The sequence below is a fragment of the Rhodamnia argentea genome, chromosome 1 (genome assembly GCF_020921035.1).
Source record: "Rhodamnia argentea isolate NSW1041297 chromosome 1, ASM2092103v1, whole genome shotgun sequence".
NCBI classification, from domain to species: domain Eukaryota; kingdom Viridiplantae; phylum Streptophyta; class Magnoliopsida; order Myrtales; family Myrtaceae; genus Rhodamnia; species Rhodamnia argentea.
This window is the reverse complement of record NC_063150.1, coordinates 14,303,339-14,330,555: the sequence shown is the minus strand read 5'-3', so window position 1 is coordinate 14,330,555 and position 27,217 is coordinate 14,303,339. Positions and strand designations below refer to the sequence as shown.

Here is a 27,217-nt window from a genome sequence, read left to right as displayed (position 1 = left end):
ATTTTCTAATATGACTGTTAGATTTATCCTTATAATTGGCAACCTATTGGTCAGGATGTTCATAGTAATTTATCAATAAGAAATGCTATAATTCAAAAAACTTCATGGCGAACAATGTAATTTACCAATGAAATTAATAACTTACCGGCAAAGTTCCGTTTTTTGAAAGAGGGTAAAGTATATAGTGCACACATATTATGATTATGATGATCGTATTTCGAATAACTGCAACATCTAAATTATACTGAAAAAGAAATAAACGGAACATGTGCGGATCCACATTTGCATGGTATCTTCTCTGATGATGGTTTGGCCTAATAAGATAGTTGCCCTCGATTGAGAATATACATATTCATCCTCCTGTCACTGGATGTTTGTGCATCTCTTCCTTAGATTTTATATGTTGGTGTGATTTCATTCGATACTTCTTATGTACTATCTTTGTCTATCGAAAATATGATACCGCGGTATAATGGAATCTCTATGAGTTTCTCGTAACATCACATGCTGCTGTCAACCTGAAAAACATTTCTATCTCGTCCAGCAATTTCTCCTTGCCGATTTGAAGTCCTCCATAAGCCTCTGCTCGTCGTGAATCAGATGTAATCAGATCGACAAGAAAATCGATAGTTGCTCCCGCGTCGTCGTCAACGGTGATAACCTTCTTTGGACATTTCTCTTTGCTTTCTGCTTTCAAGTTTTGACCGTACGTGTGCCTCGTGGATTCCTGCATAACATAGATTTGTCAACTTATTGGTCCGGCGCTACCTTTCCTCGCATTCTTTAAACAGTAGTTGAAATCAACCTCCACTGTCCACCCAAGTTGTGTATTATCTGGCCATCCAGAGGAGAGTATGAAAAATCTCAAGACTGGACATAAGGAAGCTACTCAGACCCAGGTGACTACCAAGCTCATGGGAAACACGCCAAGGGGAAAGTGCCACTAATAGCAGAGAAAGATGAAAGGAAATAAAATACCTGAAGCACCCTGTTTAGGTTGGCCACATGATCAGCAGCACGCAGGAGCTTAGAGTTCAACAGCTCACGCAATAGGAGGAAAATCTCTGCGTTCAAGTTACTGCATGTGAGGTTTCCAAGTATACCAGTCAAGAAGGAATCATTAAACACAGACCGCAGCCATTCTGGAACTTTAGGTAGCTTCAGTAGTGCTACAGCTACGATGATAGCAGCCTTGTGATGATTAGTGGAAGATTTAGACGCTAAAGACGGAGCTGCCAGATATATCACCAACTCTTCCAAAATCAAGCTGCACCACATACTTCTCCTGTTGAATATTTCTGCCACTTCCTGTGTTTCCCACTTCAAGATCATTGTGAGGCAAAGGCTACTGTTCATTGCCACTCTGGTATCATTGTACAAAAGCAAGCCTTCAAATACAGCCATCAGTGACATCCAGTATTTATTCGTGCATAGGTCCTCATGCTCGCTGTCTCTTTGTTCGGATAACCTAATAAACAGCTCCAACAGACAGTATGAAGCGACGAGCTTGACAAGAGGAGGTCTGAAATGCATCAGCCTGCACAAGTCATGGCACTTGATGCTTAAGAAAGGACGTGACCCGATGCATGTTGATTGACCAATCAGATTATCCCGGTCCACTGCACTTGCTAAAACGGCATGCATTCTAAGAAAGGTATGTGTCAGTACTTTTTCTTAAGAATGAATTCCAATTTGGGACATCCAATAAAATAGCTAACCTTTCTCTTTGATAAACTAAAAAGTTCAGATAGCTAACCTTTTGAAAGCAAAATAGTGCAATAAAAGCGCATGTAACAAAGTTTCTCCAGCCTTTGTTCCCTCATCAATGTTATGCATTCCTGGTCCATTCGGACAGGCCACATGAATAGCACTGGACAAGGTTGATGCCAATGAAGCGTTGAGAAGAACAGTTTTTGAAGCCTCCACTAGTGCTCCATTTGTTGAGTGGTGCAAAACCAAACACAAAATGCCAAGAATCAAGCAACAAGTAGAGCACTTTCCTATGTCACCCCGAGTAAATCAAGTGATCCATCAACTATATGAAAAAGAAACAAAGTGTAGTCAGCTGCCCCGCATTAATAGTGAGATCTAGGGCAGAACTTATACTAGGTGGAGTTATCTAGACAGTCACCTTCAAAGCAACTGCAACCCAAGCTTCATCATCAGCAAGAGCATCTGAGTCAACTGAACTCAATATGTTGAAAATGAAAACTGCTATGGCCGCGTATACCTGTGAGGATGGGCTTGACTCATTATAGAAGATGTGAATTGCCTTTGCTATTCCATTCAAGCATAATCTGTTAGAAGCCTCAGGAAACATACGTATGACATCTTCCATGAGATTCAATACTGAAGTCAGGTCATTCTCTTGGTTATTTTCCTTGGTTATTTTCCGTGACAACCTCTTCAAATATGTACACAAGTAGTTTTTCAGCATAATTGTTTTCTGCTGCCACCAATTCTGCAATCAACTGCACATCCAGACCATGAACCTTTCTCCCATGGACAATTAATGGTTGTCAGATTTAGCACTAATGCTGCAGAATGTCAAGATCTGACAAGACAGTGATTCACAGAGTTTCTCTTGTTGAAACAACCATTTAAGTGACGTAGGGTGAATTCTAGCAGACAACAGATCCCATTCACTTTTGGTGACTAGTCGTATAAAGGGCCTCTGAGCTTCTGGACTATATGGCATTTGGTAGCCCATCTTGGCAAGAACCCTATACAGACTATATACAGCAACTAGTTGAATAACAGTTGACGAACTCATAGAAGTGCGTGTTGGATCACACCCATTGTCAAGGATAAATTGTTCAATGGAAGCTAACACTATTTTATCAGCTGCAAGCCTGCCAAAGATGCTCATGTTAAGTACGATATGGGAATTGATGGACTACACTGGACCACGCATCATATTGCTAAATACGTGAATTCAGGATAGACAGGCTAAATACCTTTCATCAAACAAAGAACTGCAATACAAAATTTGGAGGACCGCAGATTGACAAAAGGATAACTGCAGATTATGGGAGCTCTGTTGCCCTAGCAGAAACAGCAAATCATTTGGATCAGATGGAAGGTAAGACATAGCATCCCTAATGTTCTTCCCACAATCATTTCCAAGTAGAACTTCCATGAGTGAACTCATCATCAAATAAATTCGGCTTTCCATCCTCTCTGTAGGATATAAAGCCAAACAGCTGAATGAGAAGGTGAACCAAGAACTAGAGATCAGGTCCTCACTAGTTTGGTCGTCATAGCTGTGAAGAAGTATTGCATGGAAACTATCAAGTACACCCAGGACAGTCTCCTCATCCTCCTCTTCTCCTTTGATGGATGTCCATAGCCAAGGCAATGGCCATCGTCTACATATATCAATGACACAATTTTCCAATCCATTGTTGTTGGAGTTGCTGACAGGGTAACCTCCATAACCATAAGCAAAGGCCTCTCTGAATAGAAGCAAGGAATGCAGGAGGAGGTATGTATGCTCTCTGGTGGCACTTAGACAAGCCAAAATGGCATCTTTTAATGACTCTTGAATGCACGTTGTTAGATTTAAGACATCATGAGAAGTTGGGAAATTCATCATACTCATCAAGAGAGCATACCAGCATGAATGATTCTGAAAGCATGCCTGTTTCGCCATAATCATATCTTCTAAGCATCCTCGCCAAAATAACAGCTAGTTGTTCACTTTGTGAAGTTGATGCCACTCCAGGGCAGTCAGAAATGCAACTAAAGACGAGCTTCAGTAGCTGAAGCTGACCAGGATGAAAAGGCACTTCGGCAACATAAGCAAAGACAGGAATTAGAGATGCAAAGCCAACTGCAAGTCTCTGTGTAAAAGCTTGTCCAGCATTTGACAGGAGATCAAGAACTCCAAGGCAAGAGCTGATGACAGGATCCTTGCATGCTATTTATCAATGAACAACATCAATCCTTTGTCACGAGAATAAGGATTTTCAATTATAGAGGATTAAGGCATTTAAGGAAGTGTGATTTTAGTTAATCCATAAAAGAAGGTAAAAGACACTCAAACATCCCAAGACCCAGAAATATTTCTTTTCTTGAACCGGGAAATACCAGAGACCATGTGTGCCGTTTTCTCATGAAGAAACAGCCAAGCAATCTACTTGGGTTTCTGGAGGATCTCCCTATATGTTGATCAGAAGTACTTATGAAGTATACAAAAGGAACAAATGGCTACTTTCACCCACATAAACTTGCCAGAAGGCCATAGGCATCAAATTCATGATTAGGAAAGCTAATTGTTAATGCCTTTCTCCATGTATGAAAAATGACCCAGCAATCATACGAGTAAGAGATTACTTGCCTGATAACCTGAGGATTTCGAATACATAATCCGCAATATTGGCTTCCACCAAAAGTTGAAACTGCTTGACTGAATTTAGTTCACGTAAATAATAGGCAATTAACTCTAATGTGCCCATTTGGACTTGTCCATCTGATGAAAGCAATGGACCTTTGATGGCCTCTGAAAATAAGGTGCAGAGGTCTGATAAATCATCTGTAGCTTGTGCGAGACTATCAGCTTCAACAGAACTCAAGTTGCTCATACAATCATCATACGGATCTTTGAGAAGCCCTCTCTGAACCAGCATCGACATAAATGCTAACCAAGAAAAACGAAATTAGTGAGGGGTAATTAATGTTCACATGTACAGGGATTCTGCTAAAATAAATGATGCAAACGAGTTGTTTCAAACAGCTGTATCAAAGTTCATTTAATGGCGATCAATCAAATGATAAACTGTCAATCAATGATAGATAAGCATTGCTGCCAGTTGCCGAACCTCACATATAGGCACAACCCGAGACTGAGCGATTTTGACACACTTGAAGTAACACAGAAGTTCACAGACCTACACAGTTCAGGCGAACATCATCACTTTGGGTCTTCAAGAGGACATCCAACGGCAGATGAACGAGCTTGGGACTACAAGTAACAAAAGGCTCACTTTTGTCACCATCCCCATATTCCCGCTGGAGGACTGACAACTTGTACAGCACAAATAATATCTCCCCCTGGATGTCGCCACTGCATGGATGGACAAAATGAGCACAACACTCAAGATGTGCGTGAGAGAATGTACAAAGTCCTGATGTCTCATCATATATTGCTTGTTACCTCGGCAGTTGAAGACCATCCACAAGATGAACAACAAGGGCGTGTTTATCTTTAATTGAGGCATAAATATCAATTGTCCCATGGTTTAGAAGGATTCCAAAGCAGTGGAGCTGCAATTGAGGGACACGATGACGTTAAGATGCGGGAAATTCTGTCCAGTTGCTACCCTATTGCCCAATGCACAACTCTTAAAATGAAACGACCTTATCTTGCTCAAAAGGAGCAAAATGAGTTCGTCACGAACAGAAGGAGTACAAATTTCACACGCAAACGAACACAGAGGAGAGGAGAGAGGTGCGAACTTGAAAACCAGTGAATGGTATGACGAGAACAGAAGGAACCAAAATTTCAGGAATCCGAGCTGAATTGGACAATCAACCTTCCTTTTAATCATTTTCTCATCACACGCCAAAAGAACAGAACAGCAACGACATCAAAGTCGGGAAGTGGCGCTTACCACATGCACCTGGCGTCGGCTCCACCCCAGCGCGCGAGAACAGAGCAGGCCCGAAACCCTAGACGCGAACTCACAAGCCAATGCCGATTCGCGGCCGGAATCCGACAGTAGGACGACCAGGTCGATGATCTGGCAAGCAATCGGCTCGTCGTCGGAGGCCCAGAGCGCATGGACGAGAGGGGAGACGAGGAGGTGGGCGTGGAAGGTGAGGAGAGATCGGAGGAACGGGGGGTCCGAGAGGGCTCGAGAGAGCTGGGAGAGGGCGTAGGAGACGTGGACGGTGGGCGGGCGAGGGGCGGTGAGGAGGTTGGAGAGGCAGAGCAAGCAGATGGCGCCTCCTTGTCGAGTCCTGAGGTTGAGAGAACATCTGTGGCCGTGAGAGCAAGAGCTCGGAGGCGACGATGAATCCACCGTTCCTTCTCCTCCTCCTTCTTCTTCTTCAACTACGTCTGCCAGCTCCGAATCTGATTCCTGCCAATCGTTGAAGTACACCGTCGTTCACAGAGAGAGAGAGAGAGAGAGAGAGAGAGAGAGAGAGATGATTTGAATTTTAGGCGCGAGGACGTAGCATTATTACATGTAGTTTCCCGGCGAGCACATTTTCATTTATTTCTTTTGTTTTCAAATTAACCGCTCGAAAACGGCGTTAATTTGACTCGTCGAGAAGAAAGGAAAACTATGTATAGACTTTCTTTTTTTTTTTTTGGGGGCCAACAACTATGTATTGACTCAAGAATTACGACATGTGGTAGATAAAATCAATCATATGTGATTCACTTAATCGGTGAAAGATCTAAGGATTCAGGGCGAGGAGGACGAAAGTCAAACGTCGAGATACGTCGTTGAAAAATTTCGTTGCCCGAGAGCCTTTCATATACTTATGCAAGGTGAACTGTAAATTGATCAAAGTTAAAAAGAAAAAATTGAAAAGAAAGTTCAATTTGAAATTTTTGTAATTTGCTATCTTAAATCTCATGCATGGATAATTCCTTTTTAGAGAGTCCTAATTCCTACCATGTCGAGGTCGTCATGGATAGCATCTCATCGCTCATTAAAGATCGACTCATCTATTATCATTAGCTGAGAAAAGTAGAAAAAAAAGTAATGAATCTATTGCAATAATATCAATTCGGTCCTAAACATTTTAATTAAATCAATTCAATTCTAAACGTTTTTGCATTTGTGCCAATTGAGTCGATCTAATCAACTTTGGCTGGAAATCACTTAAGTCGATGCCGATAGCACCACGTTGAACGGCCAATGCTGATGTAAATATTTTGTTAAACAATATTGTGAATTTTTATTTATTTTTTATTCTCTTTTTTTTTTTCCTTGAGAGCGGCAAGGGCTATCGGCTAACTCTTGCTAGACCATCTTTGATAGAATAATTAAATAATAAATTGTGCATTTATTTAAGGGTTAATACCATGGAAAACCCCAAACTAGTACACTTGTGACAAATTTACCCCAAATTATTTTTTTGACCACAAAAAATCCCAAAGTAGACACACTGTGACAAATTTACCCTAAACTGGTACACATGTGACAAATTTACCCTCCGTTAATTTTCATTAGATTTAACTATCAAATTGTTGATTTAGTGACATGTGATAGTTGACGGGTATACCAATATGGGGTTTTAACCCTCTATTTATTACTGAGTTTATCAATTTGAGATAGGCGATCTTCGGGATCCGGCAGTGTGACGGTCTCGTGGAAGGCAAAAGCATTAGAGACGAGGTCTTCAAGCCATCGCCTTTCTTTGTAAGATCGAAGACTTGCTTTCCGTATCATTGTTACTGAGTTATCCCCATGGTCTCCTTGGTCGGGATCTTCGCATGAGTCTTCCCTAAGGCTTACCTATTTATGTCAAATCGTGAACCTCCTTCCTTCGATAGTCTCTTCTTGTACGATGACACCATCCATAGCGCACGGATGGGTGGAGCACCAAGGGTTGTGTCCTCCCATACCGCAACGGACCAAAAGCCAAAACAAAGTGACGATTTAATGGGGGGTGAATTTGTCACATGTGTACCGATTTAGGGTATTTCGTGGTCAAAATAATTAGTTTAGAGTAAATTTGTCACAAATATACCAGTTTAGGGTTTTTGGTGGTAAAAAAAATAGTTTGGGGTAAATTTGTCACATATGTACCGGTTTGGGGTTTTTCGTGGTCAAAAAAATAGTTTGGGGTAAATTTGTCACAGGTGTACCAGTTTAGGGTTTTTCATTGTATTAACCCTTTATTTAATGGCTTGATCTTTTAGGATAGTTAATAATGATCTCATAAAAATCTGATATGATATCGTAATCTATTTATCTCCTCAATATAACAATCGATAGTGATCTTATAAAAATCTCATATCATGTCGACGATTATTATGCACGTTAATGCATGTCCTCTGGTAGTTACCGAGTCCTTGGCCGATCATGTCGGCAATTATTGTGCCCATCAATGCACTGTCTTTAGGTAATTCCCAGTCGCTATGGTGGGCAACAAAATGAATTAGACCATGTTGATTTTTCTGTTGCCAAAGAAGTGATGATACTAGTAGCACCACCGAGGTTCGCTTTGAGAAAATTAGTTAGCACTTCATTTCCTTAATCAATCATATCCTATTTTGCTAGATGCTTGTTGTCCCATTCTCCGTCGTGACTTCTGTTCCAACTCAAAATGTGTACGACGAATCGTAATTCCATTTGCTAAGTCAAGCGATAGATTTGGGCGAGACGAGAATTCAAACGTTCGGCATGCATTGGAGAATCCTAGTTTTTGGTTACTTTGGATAATCGATAAATGTGGTTGACCGACTTTTGAAGCGAAAGCGTGTGAAGGGCAAAAGATTCAAGCGGTGGCGAATGCCATTTCCTGGAAGCCATGGCGAAGTTTTCCATTGGAAGGAAGCAACGAAGGTCGTGCGGTTGGGAAATGGCCTAATGATATTCATTGTTGACGTACCATCACCGTCTTCTAGATGTGAAATTTTTGGGGGTGTGAACGCGGCGGTGATTCGTTGACCAACCTTTGGATTGTCAGGAGCGGTGTCGTTTTGGGATCTTCTTTTCACATGGAGGGAATTGGATTCCCCAAAGTAGTAATGGTGGTGGGGCGTGGGGCTTTCACATTCTCTGCTAAAAAAAATTCTGATCCTTCTTTCTCGCGGGAACTTTGGAGCGGGGAACACTGCACAAGGCCATCTCTTTTTTCTTTTGATAATTTTTTTAAAATTTTTGTAATTTAAATTTTTTTTTTTTTTTGTCTTTGCTTCCTTTCAATAGACCCACAAATGCAAAGACAAGGAAGGTTATTGTATTTTTATCGGAACCGTTTCGCTGTGTTTTCGTCCGACCGGTTTTCGGATCGGTGGATTACAAACACGGTCGTGCTTTATCTTTACTCGGATATACTTTTTTGTAATTTTGTATTTGCTAATATTTTTTTTGGGGTGGTTTATTTTAATCTTAATTGGTTAGTTTGCTTTTCTTTTGGGTGAGAGACAAGAATTCATTAGTCAATACGGGTCAAAAGTTTTCACTTTCTGGTCACTTCAAAATAATGAAAAATATGAGTGACCCACTTTTGAAGCAAAAGCTCATATACTCCAATATGCGCAAAAAAAAAATGACATATTTTTTTAGTAGTCACGAATTGCTATTTAGAATATGCAAAAAAGAAAGAAAAGAAAGACAAAATCTCATTAGTTGCCGTCCTTTTCTAATGAGATGATGTACTTTTTTTTTAAAAGAGATATATTCACTAGAAGTCCTAAAACTAGTCATGAAAGTGTAATTGAGTCCTACAACTTGCAAAAAGTACAATCAAGTCATAAAACTTGTCAAATTGATTCAATAGAGTTCTTTTATTAGCATCATCAATTTGTCCAATGAAAAATGCTGACATGACATTTTTAAATTAATTTTGTTATCTTACATGACATTTTTAGCCAAATTTTGTTTAAATTAAATTAAAAACTGAAAAATCTACAATATTTATTTGAAAAAAAAACAAAACTAGGAAAAAAAGGGCAGAAGCTCGGCGGTGAGTCCCCGCCGCCACCGTTGCCCATTGCCAGCCCTAGGCAAAGGCCGTTAGGCACAAGCGAGACCTCGCCTAGATCCGGGTTGCCCATATTTGGGTCAAAGGTTTCTTCAACCCGGATCCGGGCATTGATGAGGTAGCAAATAAGAACCCAAATTTAAAAAACTACTGCTAAAATGGTAATGATTGAAGAAATAACAATTAGAACACGTAACCAATGAAGATCCAAAGCATTAAGTCCATGGAATGATCATAGTTGCAAAACAGAGCATTGAGCGAATTTCCAACCAGAAGCACTAAAGGAAATAGTCTTGAGGTCCGGGTTTCTTTAGCCCAAATATGGGCGAGGCCTCGCCCACGCCTAGCTAGCCTTGCCCGAGGCCGGGGAGGGCCGCCCACCCTCGCCCACGGAAACTCTTGCACTTTTTCCAGTTTTATTTTCTTTTTCAAAAAATTTTGGTTTTTTTTTCAATTTTTAATTTAATTAAATCAAAATTTTGAAAAATAAAATAATTAAAAAAGCCATTCAAAAAATAAAATAATTAAAAATACCACATAAGATAAGAAAATTAATTTACAAATGCCAATCAGTATTTGTCATTAGATAAATTGACGATGTTAATACAAATACTCTATTAAATCAACTTGATAAGTTTATTTTAACTTTCATATTAAAGAAAGAAAAGAATGACAAAATCTCATTGGTTGTTGTCCTTTTCTAATGAGATGACGTACTCTTTTTTTTTAGAGATATGTTCACTAGAAGTCCTAAAACTAGTCACGAAAGTGTAATTGAGTCATACAACTTGCAAAAAGTGCAATCAAGTCATAAAACTTGTCAAATTGATTCAATAAAGTCTTTTTGTTAACATCATCAATTTGTCAAATGAAAAATGCTGACATGACATTTTTAAATCAATTTTGTTATCTTACGGGGCATTTTTAGCGAAATTTTGTTTAAATTAAATTAAAAACTGAAAAATCGACAACATTTATTTGAAGAAAAAAAAAAAACTAGGAAAAAAAAAAAAGGGCGAAAGCTCAGCGGTGAGTCCCTATTGCCGCCATTGCCCATTGCCGGCCCTAGGCAAAGGCTGTTAGGCACATGTGAGACCTCAACCAGATCCGGGTTGCCCATATTTGGGTCGAAGGTTTCTTCAACCCAGATTTGGGCATTGACGAGGTAGCAAATAAGAACCCAAATTTAAAAAACTACCGCTAAAATGGTACGGATTGAAGAAATAACAATTAGAACACATAACCAATGAAGATCCAAAGCTTTAAGTCCATGGAACGATCGTAGTTGCAAAACAGAGCATCGAGTGAATTTCCAACCAAAAGCACTAAAATAAATAGTCTTGAGGTCCGGGTTTCTTTAGCCCAAATATGGGCGAGGCCTCGCCCAAGCCTAGCGAGCCTTGGCCGAGGCCGGCAAGGGCCGCCCACCCTCGCCCTGCGGAACTCTTGCACTTTTTCCAGTTTTATATTCTTTTTCAAATTAATTTTGGTTTTTTTTCAATTTTTAATTTAATTTAAACAAAATTTTGAAAAATAAAATAATTAAAAATACCACATAAGATAAGAAAATTAATTTAAAAAAGCCCGTCGGTATTTATCGTTAGATAAATTGATAGTGTTAACAAAAAGACTCTATTGAATCAACTTGATAAGTTTAAAGACTTGATTGCAAGTTTTAAGACTCAATTGTACTTTCATGATAAGTTTTAGGATTTCTAGTAAACATATATATATTTTTTTATAATGGAGATGAGATATTTGAACTTTTATATTACAGAAAGAAAAGCAAAGGGCTAAAGTTCCTTTCTACTTTATTGGAATTCAGCGTGTCGGTGCCGAAAGGGGGAGTTAAAGTTGACGGTGGGGCCTACCGGAAAGATGTAAAGACTTTGACCCAAAAAAAAGAAGAAGAAGAAGAAAGAAGTAAAGGCAAAAAGGCTGAGAGGGCAGCGTGGGTTAAGCTAATTTTTTGGCAGTGTCGCTTTGCGCCATTATTGCGATCATTATTACTATTGTTATTATAATTAACATGTCTTCAGAATTTATTGGCTTGTACTACGCTTGATTCTAGGGAGAATTATTAAAAAAATTATAAATATTTTTTTTATCAATTTAATCTTAAATCTTTTATATTTATATCAATTCAATCCATTCAGTTAATTTTAACGGGTCGACGTTTACGTGGACTTTTTTATAGACTTTTTATTTTTTTTTAATTTTCTTTAGTTTTTTTTCTCGGACCTAGGGCCAATGAGGGCCGCACGAAAAGAAAAAAAAGGGAAATTTTATAAAAAAATTTCAAAATATTAATAAGTAGTCTTAAAAAGTATTCTAGTGCGCTAACGTTTGAGAATGATGGACCCGACAGCATTTGTACCGAGAACAATGACGCGTGGGGCACACTAGAATACTTTTCCACCACACTTTTCGAAGGCTTTCTTTCCTGAGACCAATCAATTCATCGGGCCTACAACTAGATGGTGTGAAATTATTGTCATGAAAAATCTTCTCTTGTTGACTCAACAATTTAATTGGCCATATCAATTAACAATAAATCCAACATTAATGAAAGATTTGTGTTCATAAGATATCTAATTAGCACAGCAAATGTGATCTTTAATAAAGATAAGGCCTAATAATATTCACCGTTGACCCACAAAAACGAAAGTCATGGCACCTTGGCATAAAGTAGTGAGCAAACTACCTCAAACAAAGAACCAAATCTTCGGCAACTCGTCGCTCATTGTTAACCTCCTCTCTTCCCTGATTTCCCATGGCTTCTTCTTCTTCTTCTTCTTCTTCTTCCTCCAAACCTGGAAAGAGTTATGACGTCTTCTTGAGTTTCAGAGGTCCAGATGTCCGCAATTACTTCCTTGGTCATCTCTACACAGCTCTAGACCGGGTGGGAATAAGCACTTACAAGGACGATGAAGAACCGAGGAAGGGAGAGCGAATATCGACCGAGCTCATGAAGGCGATTCGGGAATCGCACATCGCGATCGTCGTTTTCTCCAAGAACTACGCCTCTTCGACGTGGTGTTTGGAAGAGTTGGCGGAGATCATGGAGCGCAAGGAACAAGGAGGCCTCATGGTCTTTCCGGTGTTTTACAAAGTGGATCCTCGTGAAGTGAGAACACCGAGAGAGAGTTACCTAGAAGCTATGGCTAAGCATGAGCGAAAATTCGGGAAGGATTTGGAGAGAGTAGGGAGATGGAAGAATGCTCTTTCCGAGGCTGGTAGCTTGTCCGGGTGGCATTTTACTGATGGGTATGGCAGAACACTTCTACTTTCAATTAGACTTAAGTCCTTTCATACTTAATTTGCTCTGAGGTTTGGGATCTCTGACGATAGGGGGTAAGTTTGCCCTTAACTCTCTTTCTCTCTCGCTTGCACACACTCTCATTAAATACTCGCACAGCACAGAGCACACTTAAGAAGAAAAAAAAACTAGAGCACCACCATGTATGAGCAGTTCATCTTCTCCGAGCCTCTGTTAATTCTTGACACGCAGCCGCCCAAGTACTCTGTCCCCATGCCGCTCCAGCCGCGTCACTTCAGCCCCTCTCCGTGTCAAGCGGCTTTGACGAAGCTAGGCATGCAACTCCAGATCTAAGGTGTCAAGCCCGGGTCGACTTGAGAAAAACAGAGAAAGGGAGTTGCGAGAACTGCTGGGTCACGAGAAGGTGACCGATGCGGCATGATGGCAGGGCGCGACGGTGGGGGGAACGCAATGAGGGCGGCTATGGGGCCAGTGGTGAAGGCGGAGGGGAGCATATTCTTTTCTCACTTTGTCTCGGAGTCAGTCATTCCAAATTTGTAGAATAACTCTCTACTTCCTTCTCCAGACACGGGGCATCTTGCTAGTTGAGCATATTTTGACATTCATCTCCAAATATATTGTGAAAAAATTTCTTGCTCAGTTATTCTCTTTGAATATGTAATCATTTCTATGGATTGCTCTAAAAGCAGTTTCTAACTAAATTTCCCTTGTCAGATCTGAAGCGGGCTTTATACAGCATATCGTAGAGGAAATCTCAACTCAACTGGGTCGTGTGCCACTAGATGTAGCCAAATATCCGGTTGGGATAGATTCCCGAGTACAGCAGCTGAGAACAATCTTAAATCTACAGTCCAAGGATGATGTTCTTGTGGTAGGATTATGGGGACAAGGAGGTGTAGGGAAGACAACCCTTGCTAAAGCCATTTATAATGCTGTGTTTAGAGAGTTTCAAGGTTCTAGTTTCTCGGAACATGTTAGAGAAAATAGCAAAAGTCCCAGTGGTATGGTTGCTTTGCAAGAAAAATTGCTATCAGAGGTATTATTGGGGAAGACCTTTAAAGTTTATAGTGTTGCAAGAGGAAGTTGTTTGATTCGAGATAGACTCCATAATAAGAAAGTTCTCATTATCCTCGATGATGTTGATGCTGCATGGCAGTTAGATGCTTTAGCTGGAAATTGCCAATGGTTCGGCAATGGAAGTAGGATAATTATCACAACAAGAGATAAGCATATCCTAGTTTCTCATGGGGTAAATCCGGATCATATGTATGAAGTTAAAGCTCTCGAGAATAGTGCAGCTCTTGAACTTTTTAGAAAGCATGCTTTTCAAGGAAATCAAGAAATAGAAATAAGCAACAATCTTGTTGATAGCGTTTTATGTTATGCCAGCGGTCTTCCTTTGGCTCTTGAAGTGTTGGGTTCTTCCTTGTGTGGTAGAGGAGAAAATGAATGGAAAAGTACTCTGCAGAAACTTGCCAAAAGTCCTGACAAAAAAATCAATGACGTGCTAAAGGTAAGTTATGATGGATTGGAGCACTACGCAAAGGAGATTTTTCTCGACATTGCTTGTTTCTTCAAGGGACAAGATACAGAGTACATTAAGAAAGTTCTTGACAGTTGTGATTTCGACACGATTATTGGGATAAACAATCTCATTGAGCGCTGCTTGATTAAGGATGAGCGAGGGACCTTACAAATGCATGACTTAATACAATCAATGGGTATGGATATCGTTAAAGAAGAATGTCGAGATTATCCCGAAAAACGCAGTAGGTTATGGCTTTATGATGATGTTCTTGATGTTCTACGAGGAGATGTGGTAAGGCTTGTTACTTTATAAGAATTCATATTATGTTCTTAGCTTTGACTTTGTTTACTGTAATTACAAAGTAAATCTGATTATATTTGAACAAATATACAGGGAACAGATTCGATAAAAGCCATAGTGTTGAAGCTACAAGAGCCAGAAGTGAAGTATATCAGCCCAAGTGCTTTCACAAACATGAGAAAGCTGAGGTTGCTCATCCCGCATAATGTAGAGAATTCTTTTTCTGGTCCCATCCATCTGCCTAATGAGTTAAGGTGGTTTGAATGGCCTCGATGTCCCACGATTCCAGAATTTAGAGATGGTCCAAAGAAGTTAGTTGGACTTGATCTATCGAATACCAACATCACACGAGTGTTGAAACAATTTAAGGTGCGCATCTACTCGGTCCTTTTTTTTTTCTTCACTTTTTATAGCTATATATATGAAATCTTACCATGTTTATATTGTCCTTAGGAAAGAATCCACAATGATTTTATACTTTATACATATTAAAGCATCAAATGTAGGCTATCAATCTAGTACTTCAACAGCTTTTCTAATCAAGCCCATGTTTTTTTAAATTTTTCTAATCATGCAACTCTACTTACATAAATTGTCTAATTAAGTCTGTCCAGCATTAAATCCAACCTACGTGGCCATTGGAGATTGCCGAAGTGTGACGTTGATTGAATATTGCTTGCGTGGATATCCCCATGGATAGTGAATGGTGGGAGATGCCATAAGCTGTTTGACTAGCTTCCGCGTTAAGCTAATTCTAAGGGTGCACATACATACGGGTTGTTCAACGACCACTTTAGCTAGATTTGGCTAGTTTTGATACTAGAGATACTTGATTAAAATTTTGTAAATAGGATTAGAAAAATAAAAACTATAGGGACTTTGTTAAAAAATTGCGGGGATAAAAGTGAAAAAAAATAATGCATAGAGGAAAAATGCCAAAATTGAGCTCAAACCACCATGACTTTGAGCTGAAAATTGAAACAAAACTTCGTAGTATGTAATTTAACATTTGAATGCTGCATGTGTTTAAGATATGCGATGATTTTTATTTTGATTTGTCGGTTTTTGACATGTAGTTGGTAGTAGTCTAAATGTTTTTAAAGATCCTTCCATTCAGAGAATTATGAAGCCACGTCTTTATAACTCTTTCGATGGTAATAGGTATATCCCCTTTACTTGTTAAGTTTCAAGTAGTGTGCTAGATAAAATATTAGAATTTCATAACGAAATTTAACGAATTCGACGAGAACCAGCAATTCTGTCAATGTGATTGAGCTTGCTCGATCTTATATTAAGAAATATTTAAAATGCTATATTTGTAATTAAGTACAAACAAACCTTCAGAGAAAAGTCATTGTTCTGTTTTAATTAGTCAAGTAGTGTGCTAGATAAAATATTAGAATTTCATAACGAAATTTAACGAATTAGACGAGAACCAGCAATTCTGTCAATGTGATTGAGCTTGCTCGATCTTATATTATGAAATATTTAAAATGCTATATTTGTAATTAAGTACAAACAAACCTTCAGAGAAAAGTCATTGTTCTGTTTTAATTAGTTAAAACCAATTCTAAAGATGTAATATCATCATTATGTAATGCAAATTCTAGCACAACCGTTCCTGAAAATACAATATACTGTTTCATGCTAGTAATGTCTTGTGGTGTAAATTTCAAAATCATTGGTAACTAAATTTTGAACCGGATCGGCAACTTATTTTGCATGTCGCATGTTAGTAAATTACCAATAGTTTTATGGAAACAACAATACTCATTTAGCCTGGAAATATGTTAGTAAGTCACAAAAATTTTTCTGGAAGTACCAACAATTATTTCATTATTATAGATTAGAAACTCATTTTTGTAAATAACCAATTTTACTTGTGCAACTTACCAGCATATTAAAATAACTAACTTTTATAAAAACTTACTAACTCCAATTTGAGTCCATTTACTAACTCTTGTTTGATTGTATTCAAATTGTCAATTATTTCAAGAACTTTTCAACAGTTATTTGCTACAGTTACCATCGTACTAAAGTCACTAACTATTATAGCAAGTTACCATCAATAATTTGGATGATTTTCCACCTCACACAATAGGTTAACATCAAGTTTTAGTTTTTCTAATGAATATTTGATTCCCCAAGCAAATGTGGTAAATTATGTGAATAGTTGATACTTTAGAAACAATCAAATAAAAGTTGATAAGTGACTCAAATAAATAGTGGTAAATCATTGTAATGATGTTGGGTAAAAGGCAACAGAATTGGCAATTTCATATAAGAGTAGTAATGTTAACATGCTAGTAAACTTTCTATGTTGGCGTTGGCAAACTATTGAAATAGTGGGTACTTCTTAAACAATTCAATAAATGTTGGTAATTCACTCAAATAAGAATCGAAAATTTTGCATATAAGTTACTAATTTTTTCTAGTTGGTAAGTTGCCACAAATGTTAGCAAATTAATGGAATGGTTGGTACTTTTGAAACAATGATATAAATATTGATGACAGACTCAAATAACCGTTGCTCTATTATTTTTCATTTTTTTTTATTATTTCTATGACCATCTAGGCGCATTTTTTCCACTAAACATACGGAGTCTAAGTGATGATTAGAAGAGATTCCCGACCTTCCACCGCCTCCGTCGGATCTACAGGCGGGTGGTTGTGAATCCCTACATAAGATTCCGGATGTTAGCTTAAATTCATGTGACGAATTAGCTGCCAAAGGATTGACCGTGGCTCATGTGCTCCCGGTTGTGGTTACACTCTCTTTTTCTCTCTGAATCGCAAGTATTGTTTACGCACGTAAATGGAGTGGAAGTGGCCACGCCACTCTAGTGCGTGGTGAAGTTCCGATCATTGTTCTTTTTTATTTTCTCTCTTTTGACGGATTCATTGTTCCTGCAGTGCTTTGGAAAATTGAAATTCATTACACTCAAAAAGTGCCCGTCGTTGGTTTGTATGCCGGACCTCTCTTGTACTCCAACTCTCGAGGAATTGGATCTCTCTGGTTGTGAAAACTTGGAGCGTGCCCATGAATCGGTTGCATATCATGAAAAGTTATGGAAGTTAGATTTAGGTGGGTGCCCTAAATTGCAAAGATTCCCTGATATTCCAAATAAAAACAAAAGCTTGCGAAAAGTTTATTTATACGGGACTTCGATTGAGGAACTTCCTGCATCGATAGAAAATCTGGTCTCTCTCGAGGGAATGGATCTAAGTTATTGCAAGAAATTGACGATCCTTCCATCTAGCATTTACAGATTGCAAAATCTTTTCAATCCGAGTCTTAATGACTGCTCAAAGCTAATTAAGTTTCCGAAGGTGGAGGAGGATTCGAGTGATCCTCATATAAAGACGGGATTTCCTATGTTGTCGTACTTGGAGCTTGGCAGGTGCCATCTCCCCGAAGTGGAGTTCTTGGAGAATTTTTCATGTTTTCCCCGCTTAAAAACTTTGAATTTGACGAGAAACAATTTCACTAACGTTCCAATATGCGAGAAACTATATTCCTTGGAATGTTTGGATATTTCTCATTGTGAACAGCTACAAGAGATCCCTAAGGTTCCAGAGAAATTGGGAACATTGGAGGCGACTGGTTGCAAATCTCTGAGTAGAATTCCTTCCAACTTATTTGATGTGGAGGATGTTGAGTTAGGTTCATGTCATGAGCTGGTCCGGAATGGGTTGTCCGTGAGTGATTGGTTCAAGCTTGAGGAGGTTAGACTCTCTCTCTTTCTCTATGTGATTAATATGGAGTCGTGTACATGTTGGCCGCATTGAGTGTTTGTGTACGGCAAAAGGCTGAAAATTTTGAATTGGTGGGCTAATTAAACAAAAAAAACACCCACTAAACTTATTGAAACTCCTCTTTTTGGGTGTCAATTTCAAAAAACTATCTAACAGTCTACATCTATTACAGAAATTTCATGGCAAAACTTGGTGCCACGTTGTTCTACCTGGAGGAGAGATGCCAAAGTGGTTGCTCCCTAATAAAGAAGGTTATATATCGTTCGTGGTTTCAAAGGATTTGTATAAGAAATTCCTAGGAGTAGCTTTCTGTTTTGTATTTCGAGCAGAAGGAGAGAGGCGTTGCAGATTTGTGCTCCACGTATCCGTTAATGGTAAACACGGTACGGGTCTTCGTCATTATTTCGATTCATTTAATTTGGATCATGTGTATCTTGGTTATCGGAAAACAAAGCATATGTGGAGAGGAGATGATATTGGTCCAAATGGCCCGAGTCATTTTCATTTTAGCATTAGAGTAGATGGAAACCCATGGAGCAAGATAATTGTCAAAAAGTGTGGATTTCGACTAATATGCAAGCCATTGGAGAATGATTTGGAGGTTTTGCTTCAAGATGATCAGTTGCTGGATTCAGCTTTACTCTCTGAAGTTGGATATGAAGATAGTCAAACGAGCTTAGAGGAGGAAAGTTCAAGTGAAACAGAAGATTTACAAGATAGTCAAACGAGCACCGAGGAAGATGGTTCAAGCGAATTAGTTTACAAAGGATTCGACATTGCTGACTTCTCAATTGAGGTCTCTCTCTCTCTCTCTCTCTCTCTCTCTCTCTCTCTCTCTCTCTCTCTCTCTCTCTCTATGTTGGGCGCATTGTGTTTTTATAATGCAAAAGCTGAAAATTTTAGACACACAAACAAATATGATATAAAGTGATTACGTACATAGATAAAGCTAAACAGAGCCTCATAATGACGCAATGACAGAGACCTGATGTACATAATTTCAATATTGAAAAATAAATACTAAAACCTAAGAAAATCTAATAAACACCGGACACGAAGATCTTGATGTTACGGTTGATCTTAACAACCAACACAATTTAAAGTGTTCGGTCAACTCTACGGATCAAAATAAATATGCACAAAGTTTTTGACTATCAGGTGTTTTCTGTTTGTAGAGTTGGATTAAGTGTTTTTTCTTTGTTTGCAAGGAATCAGTGCCCTATAATATTAACCAATATTATTTGTCTATGTTTTTATGGCCAATGTCTCGTGATTGTGGCAGTGAAAGGGCAATTGAAACAGCAGCACGATGATTATATTGTAGAGTAATAATAATAGTATTAAAGAAAGTGATAGACCAGCTGATTAGGCCTTTAAATAATGGGTTATATTAAACACTTAAATAAAAACATAATAAATTACTTAATATACAGATTTTCTGAGTTATTTTAATAATGTCGAGTTAGTTGCAAGTAAATTGTAGTTCAATTAGGACAGGTTGTACTGAACAATCAGCGATGTGTAAGGTGAACACATGACAATGAATATTAGACTGTCGGGCCTGACTAGGATATGCTGTTCTATTATCCATTAATTTTTCACTTCCTAAATAGTACACTGGTATTCCGAACCACAAAAAAAAAAAAAAAAAAGCACACTCGTATTGTATGAGCTACATTTTAGGGAGATATCTATATAATAGTAGGGGTGGCTCCAACACTTGCAAGGGAATGAGTTCTATCGTAAATGCATATAATGCAAGCAAGGATCAATATGTCTAATTATTATAGCTCTCTTTGGTTGAATTACTAGATATATGCTCAAATCAAACTCTTCTTCTTGTAGTAATTGCAAATTTGCACACCTCTAACAATTTACCCATATGACAGAAGCATCGCTATTCCTCTATTAATCCTAGTTATCGAAATGTTCGCCCTGGAGGAGAGATGCCAAAGGAGTTTGTCCTTGTTGGAGACAGCACCATATCGTTCATGGCATCGCAGGACTTGCACGACAAGCTCCTAGGATTGGTCCTCTGTGTTGTTTTCGGTGTAGAAGATGGAAAAAAGGAAATATCTTTCGATATTGTGCCACATGTTGGCGGCCAAAGGCGGAATGTGGTAGCGGGAACTCTCGGTTCATTTGATTCAGATCACGTGTGGATTCAATATCTCGTACCAAATGTGTTGTGGGGAATGTTGGAGGGAGCAGTTGATTTCAGTCAATTTGAGGAGAGTTATTTACAATTTAGGCTTGCAGTCAGAGTATCCGGTGGAACTGTGAAAAAAGTGGGATATTTACTAAGTTGCGAGAGATTAGAGGATGATTTGAAGGTTGTGCTTGAAGATAATCAATTAATGGATCTGGCTTCGCTCCGTGAAGAGTCGTTTGATGCAGAAGACATTGGCTGGAGATTTCGTTATTCACCAGAATACTTAAGCAAATTTCACATTTTTCCAAGAGGAAGAGATTAAATGGGAAGAGGCGAGTGGAGTATTCTTGGCATGCAGATCTTAAAGAAGCAACAGATGGCGTAGTGTTTGTTTTTCATGTTTCTGTGTAATAGTCTTGAGCAGCGGGTACTTTCATCTGAACTCCAGGTCTTTTTGTTTTAATCGCAATTGCACCTTCTGGCTTTACCAGGAACAATGTTCGGAGCATGGTTAATTTTCTAATATGACTGTTAGATTTATCCTTATAATTGGCAACCTATTGGTCAGGAAGTTCATAGTAACTTATCAATAAGAAATGCTATAATTCAAAAAACTTCATGGCGAACAATGTAATTTGCCAATGAAATTAATAACTTACCGACAAAGTTTCGTTTTTTGAAAGAAGGTAAAGTATACAGTGCACACATATTATGATTATGATTATCGTATTTCGAATAACTGCAACATCTAATTTGTACTGAAAAAGAAATAAACAGAACATGTGCGGATCCACATTTGCATGGTATCTTCTCTGATGATGGTTTGGCCTAATAAGATAGTTGCCCTCGATTGAGAATATACATATTCATCCTCCTGTCACTGGATGTTTGTGCATCTCTTCCTTAGATTTTATTTCCAAGGAGCTCTTGGAGCACAGATGTGTAATGACTTTATATGTTGGTGTGATTTCATTCGATACTTTTAATGTACTATCTTTGTCTATCGAAAATATGATACCGCGGTATAATGGGATCTCTATGAGTTTCTCGTAACATCACGTGCTGCTGTCGACCTGAAAAACATTTCTATCTCGTCCAGCAATTTCTCCTTGCCGATTTGAAGTCCTCCATAAGCCTCTGCTCGTCGTGAATCAGAAGTAATCAGATCGACAAGAAAATCGATAGTTGCTCCCACGTCGTCGTCAACAGCGATAACCTTCTTTGGACATTTCTCTTTGCTTTCTGCTTTCATGTTTTGACCGTACGTGTGCCTCGTGGATTCCTGCACAACATAGATTTGTCAACTTATTGGTCCGGCGCAACCTTTCCTCGCATTCTTTAAACAGTAGTTGAAATCAACCTCCACTGTCCACCCGAGTTGTGTATTATCTAGCCATCCAGAGGAGAGTATGAAAAATGTAAAGACTGGACAAAAGGAAGCTACTCAGCCGCAGGTGACTACCAAGCTCATGGGAAACATGCCAAGGGGAAAGTACCACTAATAGCAGAGAAAGATGAAAGGAAATAAAATACCTGAAGCACCCTGTTTAGGTTGGCCACATGATCAGCAGCACGCAGGAGCTTAGAGTTCAACAGCACACGCAATAGGAGGAAAATCTCTGCGCTCAAGTTACTGCCTGTGAGGTTTCCAAGTATACCAGTCAAGAAGGTATCATTAAACACAGACCGCAGCCATTCTGGAACTTTAGGTAGCTTCAGTAGTGCTACAGCTACGATGATAGCAACGTTGTGATGATTAGTGGAAGATTTAGACGCTAAAGACGGAGCTGCCAGAGATATCACCAACTCTTCCAAAATCAATCTGCACCACATTCTTCTCCTGTTGAATATTTCTGCCACTTCCTGTGTTTCCCACTTCAAGATCATTGTGAGGCAAAGGCTACTGTTCATTGCCACTCTGGTATCATTGTACAAAAGCAAGCCTTCAACTACAGCCATCAGTGACATCCAGTATTCATTTGTGCATAGGTCCTCATGCTCACTGTCTCTTTGTTCGGATAACCTACTGAACAACTCCAACAGACAGTATGAAGCGACGAGCCTGACAAGAGGAGGTCCGAAATGCATCAGCCTGCACAAATCATGGTACTTGATGCTTAAGAAAGGACGTGACCCGATGCATGTTGATTGACCAATCAGATTATTCCAGTCCACTGCACTTGGTAAAACGGCATGCATGCTAAGAAAGGTATGTGTCAGTACTTTTTCTTAAGAATGAATTCCAATTGGGGACATCCAATAAAATAGCTAACCTTTCTCTTTGATAAACTAAAAAGTTCAGATAGCTAACCTTTTGAAAGCAAAATAGTGCAATAAAAGCACATGTAACAAAGTTTCTCCAGCCTTTGTTCCCTCATCAATGTTATGCATTCCTGGTCCATTCGGACAGGTCACATGAATAGCACTGGACAAGGTTGATGTCAATGAAGTGTTGAGAAGAACAGTTTTTGAAGCCTCCACTAGTGCTCCATTTGTTCAGTGGTGCAAAACCAAACACAAAATGCCAAGAATCAAGCAACAAGTAGAGCACTTTCCTATGTCACTCCGAGTAAATCAAGTGATCCATCAACTATATGAAAAAGAAAGAAAGTGTAGTCAGCTACCCCGCATTAATAGTGAGATCTAGGGCAGAACTTATACTAGGTGGAGTTATCTAGACAGTCACCTTCAAAGCAACTGCAACCCAAGCTTCATCATCAGCAAGAGCATCTGAGTCAACTGAACTCAATATGTTGAAAATGAAAACTGCTATGGCTGTGTATACCTGTGAGGATGGGCTTGACTCGTTATAGAAGATGTGAATTGCCTTTGCTATTCCATTCAAGCATAATCTGTTAGAAGCCTCAGGAAAGATACGTATGACATCTTCCATGAGATTCAATACTGAAGTCAAGTCATTCTCTTGGTTATTTTCTGTGACAACCTCTTCAAATATGTACACAAGTAGTTTTGCAGCATAATTGTTTTCTTCTGCCACCAATTCTGCAATCAACTGCACATCCAGACCATGAACCTTTCTCCCATGGACAATTAATGAGTTGTCAGATTTAGGACTAATTCTGCAGAATGTCAAGATCTGACAAGACAGTGATTCACAGAGTTTCTCTTGTTGAAACAACCATTTAAGTGACGTAGGGTGAATTCTAGCAGACAACAGATCCCATTCACTTTTGGTGACTAGTTGTATAAAGAGCCTCTCAGCTTCTGGACTATATGGCATTTGGTAGCTCATCTTGGCAAGACCCCAATACAGACTATATACAGCAACTAATTGAATAACAGTTGATGAACTCATAGAAGTGCGTGTTGGATCACACCCATTGACAAGGATAAATTGTTCAATGGAAGCTAACACTATTTTATCAGCTGCAAGCCTGCCAAAGATGCTTATGTTAAGTATGATATGGGAATTGATGGACTACACTGGACCACGCATCATATTGCTAAATACATGAATTCAGGATAGACAGGCTAAATACCTTTCATCAGACAAAGAACTGCAATACAAAATTTGGAGGACCACAGATTGACAAAAGGATAACTGCACATTATGGGAGCTCTGTTGCCCTAGGAGAAACAGCAAATCATTTGGATCAGATGGAAGGTAAGACACAGCATCCCTAATGTTCTGCCCACAATCATTTCCGAGTAGAACTTCCATGAGTGAACTCATCATCAAATAAATTCAGCTTTTCATCCTCTCTGTAGGATATAAAGCCAAACAGCTGAATGAGAAGGTGAACCAAGAACTAGAGATCAGGTCCTCTACGAATTCACTAGTTTGGTTGTCATAGCTGTGAAGAAGTATTGCATGGAAAATATCAAGCACACCCAGGACAGTTTCCTCATCCTCCCCTTCTCCTTTGATGGATGTCCATAGCCAAGGCAATAGCGATCGTCTACATATATCAATGACACAATTTTCCAATCCATTGTTGTAGGAGTTGCTGACAGGGTAACCTCCACAACCATAAGCAAAGGCCTCTTTCAGTAGAAGCAAGGAATGCAGGAGGAGGTATGTATGCTCTCTGGTGGCACTTAGACAAGCCAAAATGGCATCTTTTAATGACTCTTGAATGCACGTTGTTAGATTTAAGACATCATGAGAAGTTGGGAAATTCATCATACTCATCAAGAGAGCATACCAGCATGAATGATTCTGAAAGCATGCCTGTTTCGCCATAATCATATCTTCTAAGCATCCTCGCCAAAATAACAGCTAGTTGTTCACTTTGTGAAGTTGATGCCACTCCAGGGCAGTCAGAAATGCAACTAAAGACGAGCTTCAGTAGCTGAAGCTGACCAGGATGAAAAGGCACTTCGGCAACATAAGCAAAGACAGGAATTAGAGAGGCAAAGCCAACCGCAAGTCTCTGTGTAAAAGCTTGTCCAGCATTTGACAGCAGATCAAGAACTCCAAGGCAAGAGCTGATGACAGGATCCTTGCATTCTATTTATCAATGAACAACATCAATCCTTTGTCACGAGAATGAGGATTTTCAATTATACAGGATTAAGGCATTTAAGGAAGTGTGATTTTAGTTAATCCATAAAAGAAGGTAAAAGACAGTCAAACATCCCAAGACCCAGAAATATTTCTTTTCTTGAACCGGGAAAAGCCAGAGACCATGTGTGCCGTTTTCTCATGAAGAAACAGCCAAGCAATCTACTTGGGTTTCTGGAGGATCTCCCTATATGTTGATCAGAAGTACTTATGAAGTATACAAAATGAACAAATGGCTACTTTCACCCACATAAACTTGCCAGAAGGCCATAAGCATCAAATTCATGATTAGGAAAGCTAATTGTTAATGCCTTTCTCCATGTATGAAAAATGACCCAGCAATAATACGAGTAAAAGATTACTTGCCTGATAACCTGAGGATTTCGAATACATAATCCGCAATATTAGCTTCCACCAAAAGTTGAAACTGCTTGACTGAATTTAGTTCACGTTAATAGGCAATTAACTCTAATTGCCCATTTGGACTTGTCCATCTGATGAAAGCAATGGACCTTTGATGGCCTCTGAAAATAAGGTGCAGAAGTCTGATAAATCATCTGTAGCTTGTGCGAGACTATCAGCTTCAACAGAACTCAAGTTGTTCATACAATCATCATACGGATCTTTGAGAAGCCCTCTCTGAACCAGCATTGACATAAATGCTAACCAAGAAAAACGAAAATAGTGGGGGGCAATTAATGTTCATATGTACAGGGATTCTGCTAAAATAAATGATGCAAACGAGTTGTTTCAAACAGATGTATCTAAGTTCATTTAATGGCAATCAATCAAATGATAATCTGTCAATCAATGATAGATAAGCATTGCTGCCAGTTGCCAAACCTCACATAGAGGCACAACCCGAGACTGAGCGATTTTGACACACTTCCAAGTAATACAGAAGTTCACAGACCTACACAGTTCAGGCGAACATCATCACTTTGGGTCTTCAAGAGGACATCCAACGACAGATGAATGAGCTTGGGACTACAAGTAACAAAAGGCTCACTTTTGTCACCATCCCCATATTCCCGCTGGAGGACTGACAACTTGTACAGCACAAATAATATCACCCCATGGATGTCGTCACTGCACGGATGGACAAAATGAGCACAACACTCAAGATGTGCGTGAGAGTATGTATAAAGTCTTGATCTCTCATCATGTATTGCTTGTTACCTCGGTAGTTGAAGACCATCCATAAGATGAACAACAAGGGCGTGTTTATCCTTAATTGAGGCATAAACATCAATTGTCCCAACGTTTAGAAGGATTCCAAAGCAGTGGAGCTGCAATTGTGGGACACGATGGGTTAAGATGGGTGAAATTCTGTCCAGTTGCTACCCTATTGCCCAATGCACAACTCTTAAAATGAAACGACCTCATCTTGCGGGAAAGGAGCAAAATGAGTTCGTCACGAACAGAAGGAATACAAATTTCACACGCAAACGAACACAGAGGAGAGGAGAGAGGTGCGAACCTGAAAACCAGTGAATGGTATCACGAGAACAGAAGGAACCAGAATTTCGGGAATCCGAGCGGAATTGGACAACCAACCTTCCTTTTAATCATTTTCTCATCACACGCCAAAAGAACCGAACAGCAACGACATCAAAGTCGGGAAGTGGCGCTTACCACATGCACCTGGCGTCGGCTCCACCCCAGAGCGCGCGAACAGAGCAGGCCCGAAACCCTAGACGCGAACTCACAAGCCAATGCCGATTCGCGGCGGGAATCCTACAGAAGAACGACCAGGTCGATGATCTGGCAAGCAATCGGCTCGTCGTCGGAGGTGGACGGTGGGCGGGGAGGGGCGGTGAGGAGGTTGGAGAGGCAGAGCAAACAGATGGCGCCTCCTTGTCGAGTCCTGAATTTGAGAGAACATCTGTGGCCTTGCGAGCAAGAGCTTGGAGGCGACGATGAAGCCTCCGTTCCTTCTTCTTCTTCTTCTTCGACTTCGTCTGCGAGCTCCGAATCTGGTTCTTGCGAATCGTTGAAGTACACCGT

At 39.4% G+C, this 27,217-nt stretch overlaps 2 protein-coding genes and 1 pseudogene across 2 annotated transcripts; 1 reads left to right on the top strand and 2 right to left on the bottom strand.

Annotated features, from left to right (window-relative positions):
• Positions 1-481: 481 nt before the first annotated feature.
• LOC115731939 (protein PUTATIVE RECOMBINATION INITIATION DEFECT 1-like) lies at positions 482-10,789 on the bottom strand. Its single transcript, XM_048277061.1, is given in 12 exon segments — positions 482-727; positions 979-1,645; positions 1,757-2,000; positions 2,101-2,402; positions 2,565-2,852; positions 2,958-3,538; positions 3,615-3,919; positions 4,340-4,639; positions 4,890-5,065; positions 5,156-5,265; positions 5,613-6,083; positions 10,766-10,789. Coding segments are annotated over 12 exon segments (3,714 nt in total).
• Positions 10,790-12,442: 1,653 nt separating this feature from the next.
• Positions 12,443-21,007, top strand: LOC125314541 (disease resistance protein RUN1-like). The gene is made up of 6 exons (XM_048277057.1): positions 12,443-12,936; positions 13,664-14,768; positions 14,871-15,146; positions 17,691-18,503; positions 18,706-19,329; positions 20,423-21,007. Exons 1-6 carry the CDS (start codon positions 12,443-12,445, stop codon positions 21,005-21,007), a joined length of 3,897 nt encoding a protein of 1,298 aa, XP_048133014.1.
• Positions 21,008-22,080: 1,073 nt separating this feature from the next.
• LOC115731938 lies at positions 22,081-27,217 on the bottom strand (annotated as a pseudogene).